We start from the raw sequence: 21535 nt of genomic DNA, 5'->3' as shown, positions 1-21535 counted from the left end.
CGACTCATTGTCTACTTGAGTTTGTATTGTAAAAATCCAGATACGATGATAGGAACATTTTCAGGTCTCACAGGGGAGAGCACAAGAGCAAAGGAAAGGCTTGAGATGCTTGTCCTCCTGCACTGTTTATCTGACTGTGCTGTTTGCTGCTCCCATCCCACATGGCACACCAACCATCAATATGATTTCTTGATGCTTCATGCTGTACAAAACATGGCAGACTGCACAGAAATGGGTATTTCCTCTGAAATGTTACCTAAAGCATTCTTATAACTAAAACCACCACATTTCCACAAAGATGTGTGCTATATATTCCTTTTTACAACTGCAAGGAATCTTCTTTCACCTGCTAGAATTACTGAGACCCTTACAGCACAACGAAGCACCATTTAGCAGTACTTGGACATAAATTATCCTTCAGGCTGGGGACTGGTCCGCTTCAGTCACTTTGTGTTCAGTGCTATGCTCATGCTGTCAGTGGTTTTTGTTTACTGCCAAGGTTTTCTCTACTATTTACATGGGTGTCCCATCATCAAAGCTAAGTGGACCCATTTTTTCCAGCTTGCTATTTATCCGACTCTACCATGGGTAAGAACATCAAGCAAACAATAACAACAAAAACTTGCATTTCCACAGCACACTTCAACTCAAAAGTGTCACAAATCAATTTAAAACCTAAATTGCAGCACCAGCTCCAATCACTTTGCTCACAGTATAAATCACAGCCAGCTCCGGAGGTGGAAGAGCAGTTATATAACAAAGCATAATAACTTCACACTACAAGTGTGAAAATCTGCAGGAAGATCCTATGTTCATCACTTCTACTGCGTGAACCCAGACTGTCCCTAACAGGAGGTAGAGCCAGGATCCCTAAAAACTACACTGAGTCATGTTACAACCCCCAAAAACACCACCTCTGCCTGTGCAAGAAAGCCTTAGAATAATTCAGGTTGGAAACGACCTCTGAGACCACCAAAGTCCAACTGTTGACCCATCCCCACTGTGACACAAAACCAGGTCCCTCAGTGCCACATCTCAGCAGTTCTTGAACACCTCCAGGGATGGTGACCCCACCACTCCCTGGGCAGCCTGGTTTCATCCCAAGTTTGGCCTCCTCCATTGCCCTGTTCCCTGTCTGAGCTGCAATGAAGATGAAGTGCTGTCTGGTTAACATACATGGGCACCACCACCTCTTTCTTCTCCCCATCTGATTTTCCATGCTCTGTACATGTGTAGAAATGCAGTTGTTGGCTCAGTTTGCAGCAGGGAGATATTTTGTTCTGAAACAAAAATCTATTTTAAAGTCAGATACAGTTGGCTCCACTACAGGGGCTTCCTTTGCTGCAGTTACAGAAAGACATTGGAGCAGCAGCAAACTAGAAAACATGTAGGTATTGCCAGCTGTCTCCGAACCACGCTACCCTGATTAATTTATGACGTTTTCAAAGAAAGATAGTGAATGTCATACGTTATATGAAATGCAAAGGTTAAGCAGTACTAAAAAAAAAAGTGGGCTTTACTTAGTTTTGAGCAATAGAATCTTCAGTGAATGACAATAAATTGTATTAGCACTGAGTTTGCTAACTTTTACATCTTAGCCTTGAGACAGAAGAACAAAAGTGCAATCAGATCTGTTCCCAGCAGCAGACTGAACAACAGGAGGGAGCATGTTGCCTATTCTTTTTCTAAGCTTCAAAAGATGTTGCTGCAGAAATTGATACCATAACTAACAGCCATTTCAGTGCCAGCCTCTCTCCAGCTGGGGTCACCGTAAATCCTGCATCGCCACCGGGCTGAGGAGGAAGACATCAGCATCAGCTATTCCAGTCCTCCACTGGAGCCTTACAGAGGAACAGGCTCAGCTGCAGGTTATCTCTGCTCCGCCAAATCACTTGTTTCACAAAGCATTCAGAGGAGAGCCTACTTAACTCGCTTGTCCTGATGTCTGCCTCCGGCCTTCCAATGGAGGGATTTAAAATTGATCGGCAAGTTACACTTCATAAATACAGCCTGAATTCATGCACTACATCCATAGTAAGTGGCAGCGTGAGTAGTGACACTGCACCACAGCTTCTGCACGTGATGCAGAGGTAGAAGTCTGCATGTTCTTGAGAGTAATCTTCATCTGCGGCTCCAGAGCTAGCAATAAACTGGACACAATATCTTCTTGACTTCAAGAGCATAAAAATACAGCAAGATGTGGTGCACAGACAATGTCTCTACACAGACAGCAATAAAATAAAAGTACCAGCTTCCCAAGTCTCCCTTGTTTTGTAGTTTTGTTTCTTTTCCCTTGTGGCTTTCCTATGCTCTACTTTCTACTTCTTTAACTTGAGTCAATTTTTCCCTCAAGCTAATTTGGTATGAACAGTCATCCTCCTGCAACTCCAAAAAAGGATTTTCTCTTTTTTCTTTCAAATGCACCTTCTTCCCTTATTCCTGTAGACCAACTGGCTTTGAAAAGGCAAGAAGCTATTGGTGCCAGCCTATTCCAGGAGAGGATGCTACAGAAAACTGATAGTGATAATGATCAAGTCCTTTCCCAATATTTGAAGAATACCAGAACTTGTTGACACTAAAAAAATATATAAGCCTGTTTTACCTACCTGCTTCACCCACAAACACTTCCACTGGTGTGCTGGTAGGGCTCTCACCAATGACATTATATGCTGTCATTAACACTTCATATCTCTTGTATTTCTTCAACTCTGAAAATGTAAATTATATTACACATTATTATTCATAGTATATTACAGTATTGACCTGTCCTAGTCTCCATTGCTTCTTCATCATCACACTTCTCTCAATGAAATACTGCCTTAGAACAGTGCAGTGGTGTCCTATCTACTTCTACCCTTCCTCAACACATTCATCACAGTAGGGTCTGCACAATTATGAAAGATCTTTGCTACGAGATGACAGAATTTTCCAGTATTTTCACTGTGTCACTCCAGTAAGAAGGATCACCCCGATGATTAACTAGCTAGGGGAATACCTCTGGGTCATTCCTGATGACAGGGAAAAGATGGGACTTTGAATGCTGAACACGTGGGCTCACTTTGATCTCTACTGGTAGGAATGAACACAGCTTCAAGCCTTTGCCTAACCCCAGAGACTTCCATCCAGGGGTCATTTGGCAGCTGCATGGCTTGAGAATGTCACTGCAATGTGACAGGATCCAGAGGACAACCTGCAGCAGGGAAGCTGTAGTCCCATTCAAAGTACTGCATGCATATCTTTCTCCCTCAACATGAACACATCAATCACAAAGAGAAAGGAGAATTTGAAGTGTGGGTTCCATTTGGCCATCACAGAACCAATTTATTAGCTGACATAGAAACTATCTACAGATGAGGTAGGAGAATAAAAGCAGTGTGACAAAAAAGCAAGAAAACCCAATGGTATGGGGGCAATTAATAGATGTAAATGGGGATGGATTAGAACCATGTCGGTGTCACTGGGAAGGCAGCAACTGAGCAGTCTTGGACTTTGCCTTTCTATGATGGAAGAATCAATTCTAACAGAAATATTTATCATCTAAAATATTTAAAAGTGAAATTAAAGTAAGAAAGAGGTCAATAACATAAATCGCTGTATTTAAATGAGCTCAGAATTGATTAAGACATGCATGGCCAGAGGTACAAATTTTTCCCTTTGCCAATAATTTTCTCTGTTATCTATGAATCACATTGTACCTTTCTCTCTGAGGCTGACAGAATGCTATCGGTTTGGTGAGGTTCAATAACTCTAATCATGCTGGTTCTTCAAGTTTTACTTCCATGGAAATATTTACAAGTGCCTTGCTCCTACGTCTGACTCAGTTCAGCCTCGTTTCCTATTCTCGGGTATAGAGTAAATGATATCCAATATATCACTAACTTTTTGCCAGTCCATTAATAAATATTAAAAAAAAAAAGTAAGATATATGGCTCTTGATTAGAATTTCAGTACTAGGCAGCTGGTACAGAGAAAGTTTAATTGCTGCCATGAAAAGCCACAAGGGAGATTTTAGTGTTAACTGGATGTGGAAGAAAATGGAACATATGAGAGTTCATGCATGCAAGTTTCAGTGGGGATAGGGCTTCTTTTTTTTTAGCCCAGCACAATCTGTGATTCAAAAGCCTTGGGCAAAACCTATCTAGTGAACCATCATCACCACAAAGCAACTTGCCTTTTAACTCTGTCGAATGCTATTTTATTCATTTCCAATTGAAAACACCTCTGGAGATGCATATAAATTCATTGGGCCCTCTCTAAATTGGCCTCATACTCTAAGGAATGCTCCAGTATTGCAATGCTTGAATCGTAGGGCTAATGATGTGATACTGCTAAACTCAGATGGACTGCAAAATACGTAGCAAGCAAATCAAAATTCATTTAGCATCAGCAATGCTGGGTTGTTACAGTCAACAATGTTTTACCTTCCCAGCAGCCACAATTTTACAACCACTACCTACTTGCATCATCAATGTCTATTGATGTAGAGAAAGCAAAGGCTTAAAGAAAAAGGAACTCCGGAAACCAGAATCATTAATTTGTGTTGATTTCTGCCAGATCTGCTGAAGACAACTGGAGGAGCTTGCCTGTATTGTATTTTGAACCATTACAAAGAGTCTCATCTAAAGGCAATGTGCACTTACGTGTTAATTCATACGTCGTTAATGCAGAGCTGCTGTTCACTGTCTTGAAGCTGCTTTGGGCTATTCAGGGTAAGCAAAGCAGAAAGCTTGTTACAGTGCAAGGAAACAGTTATTGCAAATGATGTACAGCAGAGACAGAGGCAAATGATGCAGCACACACACACAGTTTGAGCTTTAGGACTATACCTTGAAGGGCAATAAAACCACATCACTCTTGTAACACATCAAAAGCATCTCACTCACACGGGTTTTTTCATTTCCTCCTCAAACAGAGAATCACACAAATATGCAATACAGAAATGTTCTGACTCTTAGATTAAACAGAATAAATGAGTGCAAAGGAAACAGTTTCTAGGGGAGAAATTAAACACTGTATAGCATTCTTATGTCTCAACAAGCAAAATTTGAAACATGGAGAGCTGCAGGATAAAGACTTGGAACATGGGCCACAAAGAGCAAACACTTACAGTACGATAGGACCCGTTTCTTTAAATGTATGTTAGATTTCCCACAGTTTCACTTACAGAATTCAACATTCCTGCTGTGAACGAACCGCAGTAATATGTTAAGCAGTGTAAAACTGCAGGTCAGTGAGGAACAAGGGTGCACTGAGGTGAGAACTGTCGTATTATGAGGAGAAAGAGGGATATTTCTCTTATAATACTTGTCTCTGACCCTTTTTTCCCCCTCTTGTTTCCCTGGAGAAGCAGAGCAAGGTGTTTTCTACTATACAGCCATTAGCAGCATTGCTGCAGGGCCAGCAAGAAGAGGGAAGAGAGGAAACCAGTAGGTATTACAAGCTTCCCAGCTTACAAGACTAGAGAGCATCCAAAGTCATTACTTTATGATGAGATACACAGCTCATCATTCAGCTTCTGCCTGCAAAAAAAATCTTGTGCATGCCTGCACCTGGAGGAGCTGTACACGTCTGCTCTGGTTTAACCTCTGTGCTCCCAGAGCCCTCATTCAGGTCTGACAATGAAAATGGAATCACAGATGGATGCTGATGCTACATTAATACATTCACCTTTCCCACATTCACACAAGAATGTGTATTCTTGCTTTTATAGAAACCATGTTTATGGATTCAGAGAAACATGGGAGATGATGTAGGACATTAAAGTAGTCTTGGCATATTCTGCTGCTCATAGACTCTCGTCTTACTCTGAATATTCCACTCATCAAACAGGACTAAAGTCGGTCCTGCTGTGAGCACCTTTCATTGCTGAGCCGTATCTGTAGGGCTACTGAGCACTCACATCTTTACCTCCCATCACCTTATTCTGCCTATTCTTCCTTTCTATCCTTTGTCTAAGCATTTTTCATTTTTTTCTATTATTCCCTTCCCTCTCTACCTTCCTTCCAAAAAAAATCCCAGCAACCACCAGAGCAAGCATGCACCTTCTTGCTCATTTTTGCTGTTTTATTCCAAAATAAGGACAAGCACTTCAAAATTTTACAAGTGCTATTTAAGATTTCTCTTCAGCTGTTTTCCTCTACTGCAAAAAGAAAAACAAAATGTCAATTATAAAAACTAATAGAAAATAGCAAGCTGAGGAAAATGAAATCTCTCTCCTTTTTGTCTGATGGCAGAAAATGTCTATCGGGGTAATTGTGGAGATGGCAGAAAGCAGGAAATCAGAGGGGACATGGAGGACAGAACATCGATTCAAGCACGCTGGCACAGATTAGAGTGCACCATTACAAGCGATGCTGATCAGACAGAGGCTATTAGCATTTTCCAGCATCTTCACCTTGACTGGGTGAAATCTAAATTATCTCCAGCACTTTGGGCATAATGGTGCGTTCTTTCCATAGGTAGGAGTGCACATAGCGTCTGGTATAAAGACATTCAGGGATATGATAAGCATCCAAAACACAGGCTTACGTGTGAGCTCAGCTCTTAAAGCTGAGGGGTTCCTGACAGCTTTGGATTCGGTTGCAGACCCGGCATCGTAATCCAGCTCCCTGTAGTAGATCCGGTACCCCAACAGCAGCCCGTTCAGACTCTCTGCTTTGGGTGGCTGAAAAATGTTCACGTGAAGAATATTCTCGTTAGGATGAGCGTGGTAACTAGCACAAATTTGTGGGATGCAGAATATAAATAACAGATTACTGAAAATGCACGCTGATGGTCACCAACACAGCAAACCAGTGTTTCGCTTTGGAAATGACAAAAGTGAATTATTTTGTCACAGACAATGTCCTCAGTGGATGGATGTTCATAGAGCATTCTTCATTTAACAATATTTACCGTTAGAGTAACCAAGAGCCATTTGAAAAGTAACGAACCATTCTGTGGTTCGTTAGGATGATGAAAATAACTGCCAGAGAGGCTTCAGAGAGGAAGCACAGCAAGATGAACTCCTGTGTGTTGCATTGGTTGAGGCCCATGGGAAAACCCAGATCTCCTCCATAGCAGCTTGGAGCAATAGAGGATGGATGTATGGCATTGAGCTGGCCCAAATACATGCTTTGTTCCTCTGCAACATGCTACTAGATGCTCAAAGACATCCAAAGGATTCTTCAGCAGCCCCTCACATCTTCCTTCAGGTACAGACGTACAATCTGTACACTGAAAGGAATTTTCTGTCTGAATGGCTTCCTTCAATAAAGACAAGCAAAGGGATTCTTCATGTTTGGGAAAAAATGACTTTCATGAATCTAATGCAGGCTACGAACTGTGGAGAAGAAAAGATGCCCTGAGCCATTTATCTTCTAAAGATTCTTGTACCGAAACTTAAGGGGCTGAAAGGATAAATGAAAAGGATTTTAATGATGACCTTGCTTTTAATCCAGAAAGATTCCTAGCAGTTTTGAGAACTTTACTGCAGAAATCTTCAGTCCATCATTAAAAAATTAACCACTAGAGTGATACTCCGTATCACAGCATAAGGTAATACCACATGTAATTCTAATGAAGAAAGTCAAAAGCATATTTTTACAAGAAAGGAGGCAGATATTTGGTAATAACCTGACTCTGCTTCCTGAAATGACAAGAATCTTCCATTGCTTCCTTACAAAAGAAGAAAGAAAGAGGGTGGTCCTGGTTCATTGCATGTAAAAGATTTTTCTTTGGGTAAGGACTAAAGAATTAAATAGAAAGACTGTAGTTCAGGGGAGTCAAAAAAGAAAAGTATGTGATCCAGGGTTTATGAAAACTACCAAGCTACCAAGACAATGCTCCTGGAAGAAGCCTGCTTCTTTTGTGGTTGTCCTGCCTGAAACCTGCTGAAAGCAATCTGAAAATTCCAAGCGCCTTGCTTTCTTTGCCCTGCTCCATCATGATGTTTCATACTGATTATAGTACTCCATCCTTTGCAGAAGCTTTGGCTGTCTCTCATTATTGCTTAGCATTACAGACTGACCTAGGAACACAAGATTGTGAAATTGAGAACCTTCAAGTTGGGCCCTCAGAAAACAATTCAAAGTCCTTTTCACAGTGAAAGCTCCACCAGAAAACGAGCCATTTTTTCTGCTTCCCAGGATTTCTTTGGAAAGCTACTCCACTACTCGGCTGGTTAGAAACCTTCATTAAATTTCTCATCTAAATAATTCATAGTGAGTCTATAACCATTTTGATCCTCTGCTAATATCGCCTTTTGGATTACATTGTTCTTCTGCTTGTGGGGTCTTTATTCCTAGGCTGTATTTTAAAAAGAGCAACTATATTCCCTCCCAGACCCCATTCTACAAGGTAAATAAATCAACCTCTTGTCACAGAATCACAGAATCATAAAAGGGGTTGGGTTGGAAGTGACTCAAGGATCATCAAGCTCCAGCCCCCTTGCCGCATGTAGGGCCACCAACCTCCACATTTAATACCAGACCAGGCTGCCAAGAGCCCCATCCAACCTGGCCTTGAACACCTCTAGGAACGGGGCATCCACAGCCTCTCTGGGCAGCTGTTCCAGCACCTCACCACTCTCAGCCTTTTCTAGCCACAGGCCAGATCCCTTAAGCAAGGGACTAAACAAACAGACCCAAGGAAATGACAGCTTTTTCCATGACTCAAAATGTTCTCCTCTGCAAGATGCAGATGAGATATTATTTATTACAATCTTATGTAGCACTATTTCTTTTTTTTTAATTAAAAAAAAAACAACACAAGAGTTGGAAGTGGAAATCTTACACTCTTAAATGGAAAACACTACTGAAGCTGTTCCTCCTTACTCTGCCACACAGCTGATAGCAGACAGAGCTCCATTCCTCATTGTGGTATAACACTGATTGGTTGATACTGAGCACTGTTTTCTTACACTTCCATGTGATTCTCCATTTTTCCTCTTCTTCAAATTTAGGAGGAAAGCTCAGAAAATAAATGGCTTGAAATCTGTCTTTCTCCTTGCCACAGAAACGATGTTTCTTTCCTGAAAAGGGTACTCTGCTAAAAGGTCAGGTCTTCCCCTTCCTATCTGTCTCTGGCGGGCAGAACACTGCTTTTGATGTAATGGATTATTTAGGGTTTTGTATGGAGGCCTGAGGGATCTGCTGAAACAGGTAAAATGATTATGAGTGGCAGCCCATAACATTGTACACGGGTAAGAGAAACACGGGTAAGTTTTGTGCTCTTGGAAGAAGAAAGAAAACAACGTAAGTTTGAGTAATTGCTGTCTCTATGGCAGAAGCAGAACATACATAATCCTGATATTAACTATAACATCCTCCAGAACATCTGAAATAACCTTGCATTATTGATAGAGCAGACCTCAATGAAAATTACTTATTTTCCCCCTACTTTAAATTTAAAAATAATGGACTGATTGGACCAAGCAGCTGAAAGCACAGATAGTGCATCTAGAGTTTGTTCCGTGAATTATTAACACAGCTCAAAGTTAAAAATTTAGCTTTGCTTGGAAATCTACTCTCCCATTTAGCTTGACTGCTGTTTTCAGTTTACATTATTTCTTAAACACTGCTGTGAAACAACTTCTTAATTGGAGGCTATTGCGGGACTTGAAGATTTTTGTTTATTTGAAAAATACAGTGCGGCTGAATTACTGGGATCTATTAATATACATGTAGTAATGACATATAATCGCCCACAACTCCCTCGAGATGACTCTGGCACAACAACCCCATTTCATTTTCATGAAATAAAAAGCATCCAATTACCTAAACAACCACCTATTTCACATTAACTACACACCAATAATCAGTCAATTGAGGGAACGTTTATTTCCACGGTACGCTGTGCCTCACTTCCTCCTTGTTGCCTTCCCTATACCTTTTCCTTCACCGTGGGCTTTATTTGGAGGTGGGGCAACAGATTTATGTCTTTCCATAACTCCTTTGGTGAAACTGTTCAGCATGTCTTCTATTTGCTCAACATGCTGTAAGCAATGACGTTACGTAGCGTTAAGCTGCGTAAACTTGGGCCAGCATCCCCTCAGTACAGCCAGGCGTATTTTTAAAGTGCTGCTGCACAGCAATGAACAGACCCTCATACATATATTTTTTCCAACATGCACGGAGCCCCATCTGTACTGTAAACACGTTAGGCACATTTTTCACTATAATACAATCTGTCCAAAGCTATCTTTACTGTGTGCATGGGACATCATCTTGGGAGCAGGGTGGGCAGAGGCTTTCCAGAGCAGGTTATGGTTAACGTGCAGTATCCCACTGGGTTCCCTCTCTTAATGCTTACTCCACAAAAAGAAGCCTCAGGCAGTGGGTCACAGAATGTTCCAACATATCCCAGGAGGCCAGTTTTGGATGGGAAGATAAAGGAAGGCACAGGAAATGTGTGTATATAATGCAGACTCGGCACGAATACTTTCATATCCAACTTGGAGATATTACAGAGAGCTGGAACTTGCTTTTCTTTTCTTTGAAGAAATCTTAGTTTTTTAGTCCTCAAAGAGCCAACAGAGCATGTGGAGCTCTTCAAAGGTATGAACAGGATCTCGGGCACAGCATACACCTCTGATTACTTCAGCAGCTGAAGGAGGCAATGCACAATGTGAACAACACAGCTTCTGATTACCTGATCTCTGCCAATGCTACACACCAGTAAATGCTTTCAGTGTAAAGATGCACCTCTACTGATATCAATAAGAGGATAGGTGAATCTGTACAAGCTGTAATCTCAGGCATCTTGGCAGAAACTCTTCCCTCTCAAGCTTTCCTTCATGGGGCACAAAGCAAAGGCAACAGCCAGAAATTTCCATCACTGAAATAAATGCGCAGATCAGGAAAACAAGGAAGTAAACGGCAGTCCTTCAACTTTACCACACTCCTTCCAGCTCCAGAAAAACAGCCATTGCAATGAGCCATTAAGGCCAACAAATCAATGCCAATGAGACACATCATGATTTTTTATTTTACCTACCTGCCACTGCACAAGGACAGACGAAGTGGTGTGGGGAGTGACCAGCACAGAACCGGGGGGCTCATCAGGAACTGGAGGAGGAAAAGAAGTAACCAAAGCAGTTAGACAACAGGAGAGAAATGGGAAGTTAATTCACCAAAATCTTCCATCCCAGTTCCTATGTGATGGGTCTCAAAAGCAGTGCCAGGGATCTGAATATTGCAACCCAAGCAGAAGCCAGATGCTTCTCACTCATCCCTGCTCTACCTGTGGCCTTGGCAACTTGAGGAGGAATGTGAGAAAAGCTCAGAGCATAATCCTGGGGAAAGCTGATAACAGCAGCCGCTCATAAGCAGTAGGACACAAATTCACCAGGAAGTTAAACCAGCTGAATGCATGCTGTAAAGTGTGAGCAAATTGCTCCCAAATTTTCCATGGCATTTGTGGCACAGCTGGGGCAAGCCCACTGCTTTTGGGAGTCATGTATTCACAGATTATTTCAATCAGGACAACTTGATTTACCATGGATTAACCCATTCCTGTGCTTATGGCCTGTAACACATCTGCACACTCTCCAGCAGTTCAAGTACAAAGGAGGGAATGCTTATCAGGAGCTGACAGCCCTCTGCGGCGCAATGCTCTGGTGGCAGCTCCAGGTTTGCTCAGCAGAATAAATGTTCAGAGTTTGTTAAGGAGGTGAGAAGCTTTCAGAGGGTTTCCCTCTTGCATTGTGAGGAGGCCAAGCACAACTCTGGATTCACGGTAGCTAAATTCAAAGAGAACTGAAAAAGAAATTTTAAATTCCAAAACACTGAGTCAGTATTGCCTCACCAGTACAGGTTACAGCCTGCACCATACAGCAGCTATTGTTTGGGAAGCTGGAGAGCTGAAATGCCTTAAGAGGCTGCTAGGCACATCTTTTCTTCAAGCACTACACAGGGTCTTGTTTAAAACAGGATACTCCTGAGCTCTGCCTTCTGGTCTTGTAATTTCAAGATCACATTCTTTAAACATTCTTTGGCAAAATTCTTTTCTATTTTCATATCTCAGAGTTACCGGTCACTCCTTGTGCCATATTAAACACTAATTCTGAGCACTGTATATAGAAGTGTGTCCCAATATTACCCTATTTCCCGGTCCAAGGGTAAATACAGATCCTTTGTCACACTTTGCAGAGTTCTTTTTCCCTCTGGTAGTCCCATTCAAGACATTGGAGCTACTTCTGCATTCAAGCAGTGCCTTTCTACAATCAAGGAATTAGAAGCTGATCTCTAAGGCTAAAAATAAAAGCCTTGTCAATGTCATTCACAGTTTATTAGTCCTGATCTGCGGGATTAAATGCTCATGTTTTCAGCAGCCTGGTGCTCTTTCTTACTTATACCTCAACAATTTTGCTGTATTGCAGACTGATGTGGATTGTGAGTGAAAACAATTGAAGAAACTTCTTCAAATGTATGCGTGGTACTACATTTATTTTTAATGATCTCTTGTAAATTATTCAATTTCTGCAAAGATAATGGTTAGTGCAGAGTTTGGAAGCCAATCAAAAGGAGTTTAATTCCATTTGGAGACTCCTGAAAGTATGATTCATTCAGAGTGCACAGCAGGACACTTAAGGCTGCCTGCTATTAATTCAACCCAATCTCATTACTACCTGTTATCAATCTCCTAGGAACAAACCCACACTTGATGTTGGAATTTTTACTCTGGTCACAGCAGAAAACACACTGCAGTGGATCCAGGGGCGCATCCAAGCACCCATCCCATGGCAGTGTGTCCCCACCCCATCCTCACCATCCTGCAGCGTTGTCACCGCCTCCGTCTCGGCACTGAAGTCGCTGTCCCCGATGTCGTTGGTCGCTTTCACACGCAGCTTGTAAGAGGTGAACGGGTTCAAGCTGTGGGATGGAAAAGTGAGGCCAAGGGGTGAAATCTCCATGCGCTGTCATAAACTGCTTCCTAATGAGCCTCGACCTCTACAGATGGGGAGCCTGCCCACTGGCAAAAAAAGCCATTGGAACGGCTTCCCTTACCAATATCACCTCAGAAGTCACCATGAAGTGGTGCTGTTTGCGCCTTCACTGCCATCAGCATCTTCTCAGAATGATAGAACAAGGGGGAATTGTTCTAAACTAGAAAAGGGGAGGTTTAGATTAGATGTGAGGGGGAAATGGTTTACTCAGAGGGTGGTGAGGCGCTGGCACTGCTGCCCAGAGCTGTGGTTACCCCATCCTTGGAGGTGCCCGAGGCCATGGATGGGCCTTGGGCAGCCTGGTGGGGGGGCAGTCAGCCCAAACAGGGGTGGGGCTGTGGGGCTATGAGGTCCTTTTCACCCCAACCATTCAGGGATTCTCTGATCTTTAAGACCCGTTCCCACCCAACTGTCTAAGGTTCTAGGACTCATAGCTGAATCCATAAAAACAGCCAGTAAGATGCAGCCCATAGAGCAACCTCTGACTGCTGTGCTGCATGGGGATGCAAAAACTGGCTTTTGTGGCAAAGCAGAAGCTTTGTCAGAGACATCCTCCAAACATCCCTGCTGCACAGATCAGGACAGGCACAGAGGACGTCGGTGACGTGGCCGGGCCAGCAGTGAGTCAGGATGCAGCAGGCTCCAGAATTCACACCATCACCTTCTGACTAATCCTCTGGAGCATGCTGTACGATCAGTGCATTTTATTCCTCCTGAATCTTAAATTAATGTTATTACCTGGATTATTTAATAAAGTCAGTAACAACAGGTTCCCTGCAGCTCTTTTTATCAATGCAGTGCTTTAAGATATGCACAGAGCGATTTCCAGCTGACATAACCTTAGCAAAGATCCTTCTGGCGTGGCTTGGCAGGGCGGTGCGGGGGAGGCTGCCTTTAGTTCACAGGCAGAGACAAGCAGTGCAGAGCTGTAAGTTATGGGGGATTTATCTGATTAATTGGAAGTGTCTAGCCACCAGCTGGCAGATGTAACACTGACTACAACCCAAGTAAAGCTACTTGTAAGGAATGATTAAATATCGAGGGATAATGCATTCTGATGGGCAGCGCTCTAGCATCACACACACAGTGCTTTCCTGGACATTCAAGGAAAATGCTTTTAGCCATAGGGGAAGAGGAACGCTTTCAGCAGTGCCACCCTACTAGAACACTGTTACTTATAGACAGCAACTTCAATAACTCGGACCATCTTTCTTGAAATAGAGATCTTCTTAGAAATGCTAACAAGCCAAAAGGACTCAGCTGGTCTCCTTGATTTTAGAGGTTTTGACTGGAAAAATACTGGGTATAATTCATGAAGGATATAATACTTGCAGGGTTAATGAATCAGGTTTATATTTATAATATGATTGTCAAGTTTTCTTTTTTTCTGTGCAGTCAGACCAAATGATCCCAACATATTCGTATCTTTTGGCACATGAGGAGAGAGAGCAGCCATATGTCACACCACTGATGTTTTTATAACAGAGCTGAGAAATCTGAATCTGAATGCTCTGAATAGTGTATTCTGCAAAAGCTCGTGGCCTTTTAGAGATAATCTGATTTGTACTAGCTGGTCAATAGAGTAAATGGACAGCAAAACAAGAACCTCCTCATAGACACTCAATTGCTTTTGTGGATGTTACAAGGACTTTAATTACAACAGAACTGCTGAGGAGATAATGAAGTCTGAATAACAAAGTTTAGACATTCTGATGCTATCTATAAACTTCAGTATGGAAAGTACAGATAAAAATGTTTCTTATTTCATCTGGAAAAGCTTATACAGAGATAATTGTAATGCAGCACCGAGAGTAAATTTTAGCATGAGCCACTACTGAAAGGATTTTTCACTAGCTGTGCTTTGCAGAGTACTGCATAGTTACATTTGGTTTAGCCTGAGTAGTGTTATTTTCCATGCAGAGCTTTCAGGAAGGGCCTCAGAAAGATGCATTGCAATTCAGCTGTAATTAGATTTATTGCATGACCTTCTGTGGATCTCTCAGCTGCTGTAACACCAACTCCAAAATGGAATCAGTGACGCTCCCTTAACCTGCCTCCCCCCAGAAGACTGACCCTGAGTGATGCCTGCTTTGGCCAGCATCTGCCCTAAGTGGAAAGTGCAGGAATTTCTATGCCAGGCTGGGATCACATGGTACCTCTCAATAATGCAGGACGTTGCCTCGTGGCTGATGGAAGACGAGTAGGTTTGCCAGTCTCCATCGGGCAGCTCTCGCACTTGGACTGTAAAATATCGTATGGGTGACGATCCATCACTTCCAGGGACCCAATGCAACTGCAGGCTCCGCGACGACACGTCGGACTGGGGGGTGGTCAGCTGCTGGGGGGGGCCGGGCGCTCTGCAATTGAACCACAGTGTGGTACTGCCTTGAGAGGCTATTCAAGCTAATATAAAACGTGACAGCATAATTGGATTTCCACAGTGGTAATGTCACAGGAGATTGAACTTTTGGATCTGTCCCGTGAAGTATAAAAGCCATCTCCACTCTTTTACCTTCTGCTGCAAAGATGAGCAGTAAAACACATTCTTATTTCCCAGTGTGAAAGGTCATCACTGAACCTACACCCTTCTACCAGCAGATTTCAAACTCGCAAGGATCTTAACCCGGCAGGTTGAGAAGAACTGTTAGGATCATCAGCCAAGCAAACCAGATAAGTCTTTAATGAAACCCAGGTGTGCTTCCAGCTGCAACAGTTCCTTGGCAGAACGTGCCTGTAAGCTGGTTCACTTTTTAACCCTTGCTTACTGCTGGGTACCAGGGGACCGTGTGCTGTGTGCCACGTGGCATTCTCTTCCACCAGCTCCTCCCTTGTCAGGGCATGAAGAAGAGAATGAAATGGGCTGGAACAGGCTGGTGTGTGGCAGTGTTCAAGTGCACAACTTATGGCCCATCCCAAACTCCAGCACCATATCTCTGGCAAAGATCAGGGATCATAAGGAGCTCCTGCTGCTGCTCTTCCCAACCACATTTTGGGGAGGAGGCAGAGCTGGATTTCAAGTACCTCCTCAGTGTGCTTACAGACTCCCTTCTGCTTCCCTTCCCACTTACTGCCCTTGAACCTGCAGTGTCAAACCAGGCAGCGCCAATGCTGAAGGAGATCTCTCCAGAGCAATTAATAGCACACCTTTCAGACGAGGCAGGGAATGGTAATGCAGGTGTGAACATGCCAGCCCCACTGTTTCCATATAGATCTCCTTTCCCGTCACTGTGTCTCTGCACTCCATTGATTTCAATAGAGAAACTCTATAGAGTGAGGAATAATTGTTTAATTGTTTATCATGAAGATTATTGATTCTGATTAAAATGTGTGGCATGTAATAAAGCAGAAATTGATTGGAGACACCATAGTGACTTGCTTTTGAGAAGCAATTCAATTCAACTTCATCAGCACTCGTTTCCATATAAGTGCACCCCTGACTGCATGATTCCTCCCAGCTCTGTATGGCGAGCACTTTGTTTTCCTGCCATCCTCCAGAACATTTCCTGTATGTTTTGGCATCTCTCTGCAGCATGATCTCGCTGACATCAGTGCCAAAAGATCTGTAAGCTATTAGCTGCAGGAATTCCTCAGTGCCAGCAGCCTGCGATCCAGAGCACAATGCAAAAGGTCAACGCCTTACACTGACAGGCTGAGACAGGTATTTGGGGTTATTTTATCAGAGGAAGTGAGTGTCATGTGGGGATTTAATACTGCTGATAAGCTTTAAGCAGTGTGCAGTTTTGGGCAGGTCAGATCTTGCCGTTGGTCTCCAGTGATTGGGTTTACTTCTGCTGCCAACGGGAGATCTTAAAATCTCCTGTGTTGCAAGATATACTTCCTGACTGTATGTACAAAGCCATTAGTGTGAAGAGTTTATTTATGGGAGTTTAGCCATGAGCAAATGCTCAGGTGAGCTGTTTGTGCAGGAATGTAAGGCTGGGCCATATTACTCAATGGATTCCTTTTAATTTCTTGTTACATTTACATCTCGTGGCTCTGTTCTGCCTGGATCCCTGGTGCTGACTGTTCTGAAGGATATTCTGTAGACCCAGAGCACTACAGAAGCACCTCTGGAGAATGCAGCTGCCATACAGCTTGGGATCTGTAAATCAGAGGTATCACTATAAATACAAAGATTTCTATTGGCAGTACACAGGGAACTAAAGGACACGAATGGGGACCAATTTCAGTGATTTTCAAGGGAATTTTTATGCCTGCTTATCTCAGTATCAAGGACAACAAGGACATTAAATGCATTTTTATTAATGGAAAGTAAATATCTTCTCACTCTAGAATATTTATTGTTATGTATACAAGTTCCAGGCTTGTTTGTTTATTTACTTCTTACCAGAATAGTTGCACTGGATAAATTTCTTTACCAATCCAGAATACTAATCGTGTTGATTTAAGATTATATATTCTTCTCTCTATGCTTTATATACGGGATCACTACAGTTAACTCTCAATGCCCTGGGACTCGGTCCCATAGCATGCACACAGACACAGCAGAGCCATCCATCAAAAAGAGAAAGAGTTCACTTTATGTTAAGACTTGTCTATTCAAGATAACCCTAAAGCACTGATAGCAGCAAGGGATCATTGTTCCTGCAGTGGAGCTGGGAGTTCTGCCTTGAGCCATTGTGTACCCAACAACAGCTTGGGAAATCTGAGCACATCTTATTGAAAAGAGAGGCTCTTAGCTTTGAGGGTTTACTTTTATTGGGCGCAGTGTTTTTTTTTCTGAAACTTGCACATATTGGACTTTAAACTTCCACTTTGACAACAATCAGACAAGGGTGGAAGAAACCTTGAGCTGATAAATCTGCTTGACAGGCAGCATCTTTAGTAGAGGCACTTTTCGCGCTCCAGAGGTTCTTTCTCTGAGGACAGCACTGGTTATGCATGGGAAAGCTGCACATGACCTGGAGAGCTGTGCTGGTGGGAATTTTAGCACCAATCACACAGGACAAAAGTAGAAATGCACCCCACTGATCTTTCCTGTTGGAGGCTGAACATCAGGGCAATGCCTACAATATTGTAGGTAAGTATCAGGGGAGATGTGAGCTAATAGCAAGGGAGATCCGTGCTCTAGCACAGAATGAGTTGGTAAAGTGTAACAAAGATTCAAAATGAGAGGCCACTTGGTAGTCACTTTTTAAGGTCTAAAAGTAAATGTCATTTAAAGTATTATAGTGCATGTCTTGGGCAAGAGCCAGGACCAGGCACATATGCATACCTCAAAAGTAGCTGAAATAACTCTATGGAGGTTTGTTCTGGCTGCCTGCTGAGGTGTGCTTCTCTCTGAACTGTCTTTTTTATAAATCACAGAAGTTGTGTGGCAGTGATTTTTGAGGGTCAAGTTCTCCTGAAGATGAATGCAGAGGCAGCACTGTGGGTCAGAGTGGCACGTGGCACAGAACGCAGTGATGCACAAGGGAGTGATGCTGGTACCACTGCTGTGGTAGCTTTGACTGTCAGCTCAAGAGTCCAGATAAGTGCTTTGCATTGGAACATGGCATCTGGTGCAAGACCTAAAGAAAGTCTAAACTCCTGTTTTTTGCTAACACACCCTCTTTTGGCTCCGAATGAGAAATTAGTGTTCATGCACAAATAGAAAATGTGTTTTTTTCTGATAGCTCTGGAGATCCATTCTAAGAGTGCAGAACTGAGCCAAAGCATTAGAAACACGCAATGATGCAGACCAGATACTTTAATAACTTGTATACGTCTTTTACATTTTGATACTTTTGATATCTAAGCATCTACGCTCATTCAAGTACATACAAGCTCTTGCTTTCTTCAAGTAGGCTCCCTACAGAACAGAATTTGTTTGAGGATGCAGACTGTGAACAACAATTTTGTGCCTGATGCCAGAAGTAGAAAAATCCCAAACAATCCAAATACAAACATTCTGCTTGAGTATACAGCAATGAGTGGCCAGAGGAATTGCTAACATATTGGGTCAGGACTTAGATGCAATGGAGGAGCCACGTTAAGAAACTCTGCAAGATCTCCAGCACTCATCCTGTGTTCCCTAATCAATGCAATTCATCCTTCACTTACATTCTTAAGATTGCAATCCTTCTAGAAAATGAGAGAGCTGAGGGAAAAAAAAAAAAAGAAGCTTTGACTGCAGAAGGAGGCTGCATATGGCCAATACGGCATCTGATAGAAAAATCAATCCCCAACAGCCTGTCTGGTTGGAAGAACTGGCTCTCATAAAAGCCTGCCTTGCTCACCAGATTTCCAAAATCATGACGTTGCCATGGTTTAGGGCAGGGTTATGTCGTGAGAAGCAGGAGGGTTACAGGCTGCAGCCTGTAATTAAAATTCCCGTGAGCGCAGCACTGACTCAGAGGCATGCAACGGAAAGCACCCCAACACGTGGCTGCAAGCGTTACCTCTTTTCTCTGTCGTGATCACCGTGGCTTCCAGAGGCTCCCCCCAGCCCTGCCGGGTCTTGGCAGACGTCCGGAAGATGTATGCTGACTCGGGGGTGAGGTCAGTAGCAGTGAACTGCCGGACTGTTGAGCCCACCTCCACCGTTGTGAACTTGTTGGGGCTGCTGCTGGCCAGCCGATATGCAATCTGATAGCCTGAAATCACGGCACCGGCAGAAGAGAGTAGAGAGGTTAGGATTTTTTTCTAGCTGTAGCACCAGGACTATTAGCTTATTGTAATTACTTGTTTAACTGAGACCAGAACTAAGTAATTTGCTTCCTTTAGTGCTATAAAACTCTGCTATATGCCAGCCCTTCGCAGTCAGGCGCAGCACCTTATGGGGAAATTACACACTGCGATGCACACAAGGGTCTGCTGGATATTAGCTGCAGCAAAACGGATCTCACTTTCCATCCTTCATCCCAACAAGACACAGAAACATTTAATCTTTCCTCGGCATACTGGCAGTCTTTGGCAAAGGTGCAGAGTCCATTACACACTGTGACAGCATTCGTTGGAGCTCCAAGTTTCTCAGCTGCAGAGAGTTGGATTGCCCTAGCTGTGCAGCCCTCATGCTGCTCAAGTTAACCCTTCACCCTGCTTTTTGCACTTGCCTTTCTCTCAGCAATCCTACTCCCCCATAACTGCATGGTGGATACCGGGACTGCCAATAAAAGCATCCTCCTGTTCTGCACTGTTGCAGTCCCTGTCCGCAGCCCAAGGAAGAAGCCTGCAAGCTGTGCGGTCCCACTTAAATCCTCCTGCACTCAATAATCAATCCTGTTGATGCCTGCAAATGATAGCCCCACTCCAACCTGCCTGCCTGATGATTACGAGCTTACGGTTTAGCATACATTATTAATGATCTAACTGTGCAAAGGAAGGCTTCCAGAGCTCTCACGCACCACTAGCAACAACTGTCCCCCAAAGAGGGTCTGCCAAATGTTCAAAGCCATTCTGTACATCCAGCAATCAAATCAGGCTCTCACTTTTGGAGCTCCATGTAACTTTCAGTCCAACTGCTGACTTCCAAATCAATTAATACAGGACTGGTGTGAGGCTTTATTGCCCAAGCCGAATGCACTGTATGATTAAATGCTTCATGAAGCGACGCAGGGCGGAGGGCAGCCAACACATCCAAATCAGAGCAGACGAAAACAAAACAGTCATGACACGACACTGCCAACTCTCTGCTCATCTTCCAGAAGACAAAGGGGCCCGCAGACACCTGAGAATGTCTCTTTCTCTTGAAATTAATATCTCAGCTAACGTTTGAACTCCCACCAAATTCTGGCTGTAACGAGAACAAGACCAAACCTGGTGTGCTTCATTCATAAAGGTCAGGGCATGGGAACTGGAGAGTGTGTCTTACCTGTGGCTATTAGACAAAATCAATGACATTTATTTTTCACTGGGAACGTGCGACAATTGCCACATAACTGCTCACAGAAAAGATATAGAGTTCATATGCTCTCCCCAGTGAATGCCATACTTGTAGGGTACATAAGCAGTGAAACTTAATTGGGATACATAATTTTGGTGTGCTGATTCTCACGGTACTATGCATGAAGCCCCAGCACTTCTTTGCCCTTTTTTTGTTTCCTACAGCTGCTAGGAGATGTGGGGCAGCAGCTGTAGCTGCCTCCAAGGAACAAACCTGATTGCAGCCACTTCTGGGAGCGACCAGGCTCTCAGAGCACCAGGTTCCAGCAAGCTATGGGTACAGCTGGGCACAGGGATGCTTCATGGCAGTGCCCCAGTACACAGTGGCTGCCCATATTTGAGATCGCACATTAGGAAGGGAAAGTTTCCAACACAGCAGGGTTCATTTTTGCCAAGGGTATCCAGCTGTGCACTGGGCATATCCCTACAGCATTTCCATGGGTGCATAATGCTGCATTCCTAGGTAAAAAAGCCTGATTTTCAGAGCTCCTGAAGCATGCTAAGCTGGCAACACAACCTTGGGATCTTACCCTTTGAACATCTTACTTGTTCTCCTGCCAGTGACCTCCTCTTAACCACTGCACCAGCTTTCTCATTGCTGGCCCCATATGCCTCACTGCAGTATTTCTGTATCTTTAATACTATGTGTATTTTGATCTCAGGAAGTCCACAGAATGACAGACAGCAGTGGGGAGAATAAATGGATACATTATGATCTTTTTTTTT

At 43.2% G+C, this 21535-nt stretch overlaps 2 protein-coding genes across 2 annotated transcripts in view; both read right to left on the bottom strand.

The window, feature by feature from the left end:
* LOC104913498 (protein sidekick-1) overlaps positions 1-19780 on the bottom strand; it is a 57479-nt gene extending 37699 nt beyond the window's left edge. The window contains exons 1-9 of the mRNA XM_031555791.1: positions 19774-19780; positions 19327-19521; positions 18989-19025; positions 15082-15282; positions 12748-12851; positions 10975-11045; positions 6529-6664; positions 4641-4700; positions 2607-2708 (exon numbers count right to left, since the gene is read on the bottom strand). Coding sequence (XP_031411651.1) covers positions 2607-2708; positions 4641-4700; positions 6529-6664; positions 10975-11045; positions 12748-12851; positions 15082-15282; positions 18989-19025; positions 19327-19521; positions 19774-19780 — 913 coding nt within the window. The remainder of the gene's footprint in view (positions 1-2606; positions 2709-4640; positions 4701-6528; positions 6665-10974; positions 11046-12747; positions 12852-15081; positions 15283-18988; positions 19026-19326; positions 19522-19773) is intronic.
* Positions 19781-20774: 994 nt separating this feature from the next.
* The window catches only part of LOC104913497 (cytochrome P450 3A40-like), a 4503-nt gene continuing 3742 nt past the window's right edge, over positions 20775-21535 (bottom strand). Inside the window, exon 6 of the mRNA XM_031555790.1 lies at positions 20775-20805. Coding sequence (XP_031411650.1) covers positions 20775-20805 — 31 coding nt within the window. The remainder of the gene's footprint in view (positions 20806-21535) is intronic.

Source organism: Meleagris gallopavo, chromosome 16, assembly GCF_000146605.3.
Source record: "Meleagris gallopavo isolate NT-WF06-2002-E0010 breed Aviagen turkey brand Nicholas breeding stock chromosome 16, Turkey_5.1, whole genome shotgun sequence".
NCBI lineage: Eukaryota > Metazoa > Chordata > Aves > Galliformes > Phasianidae > Meleagris > Meleagris gallopavo.
The sequence above is the reverse complement of the archived record's forward strand: the minus strand, read 5'-3'. Positions and strand labels throughout refer to the sequence as shown.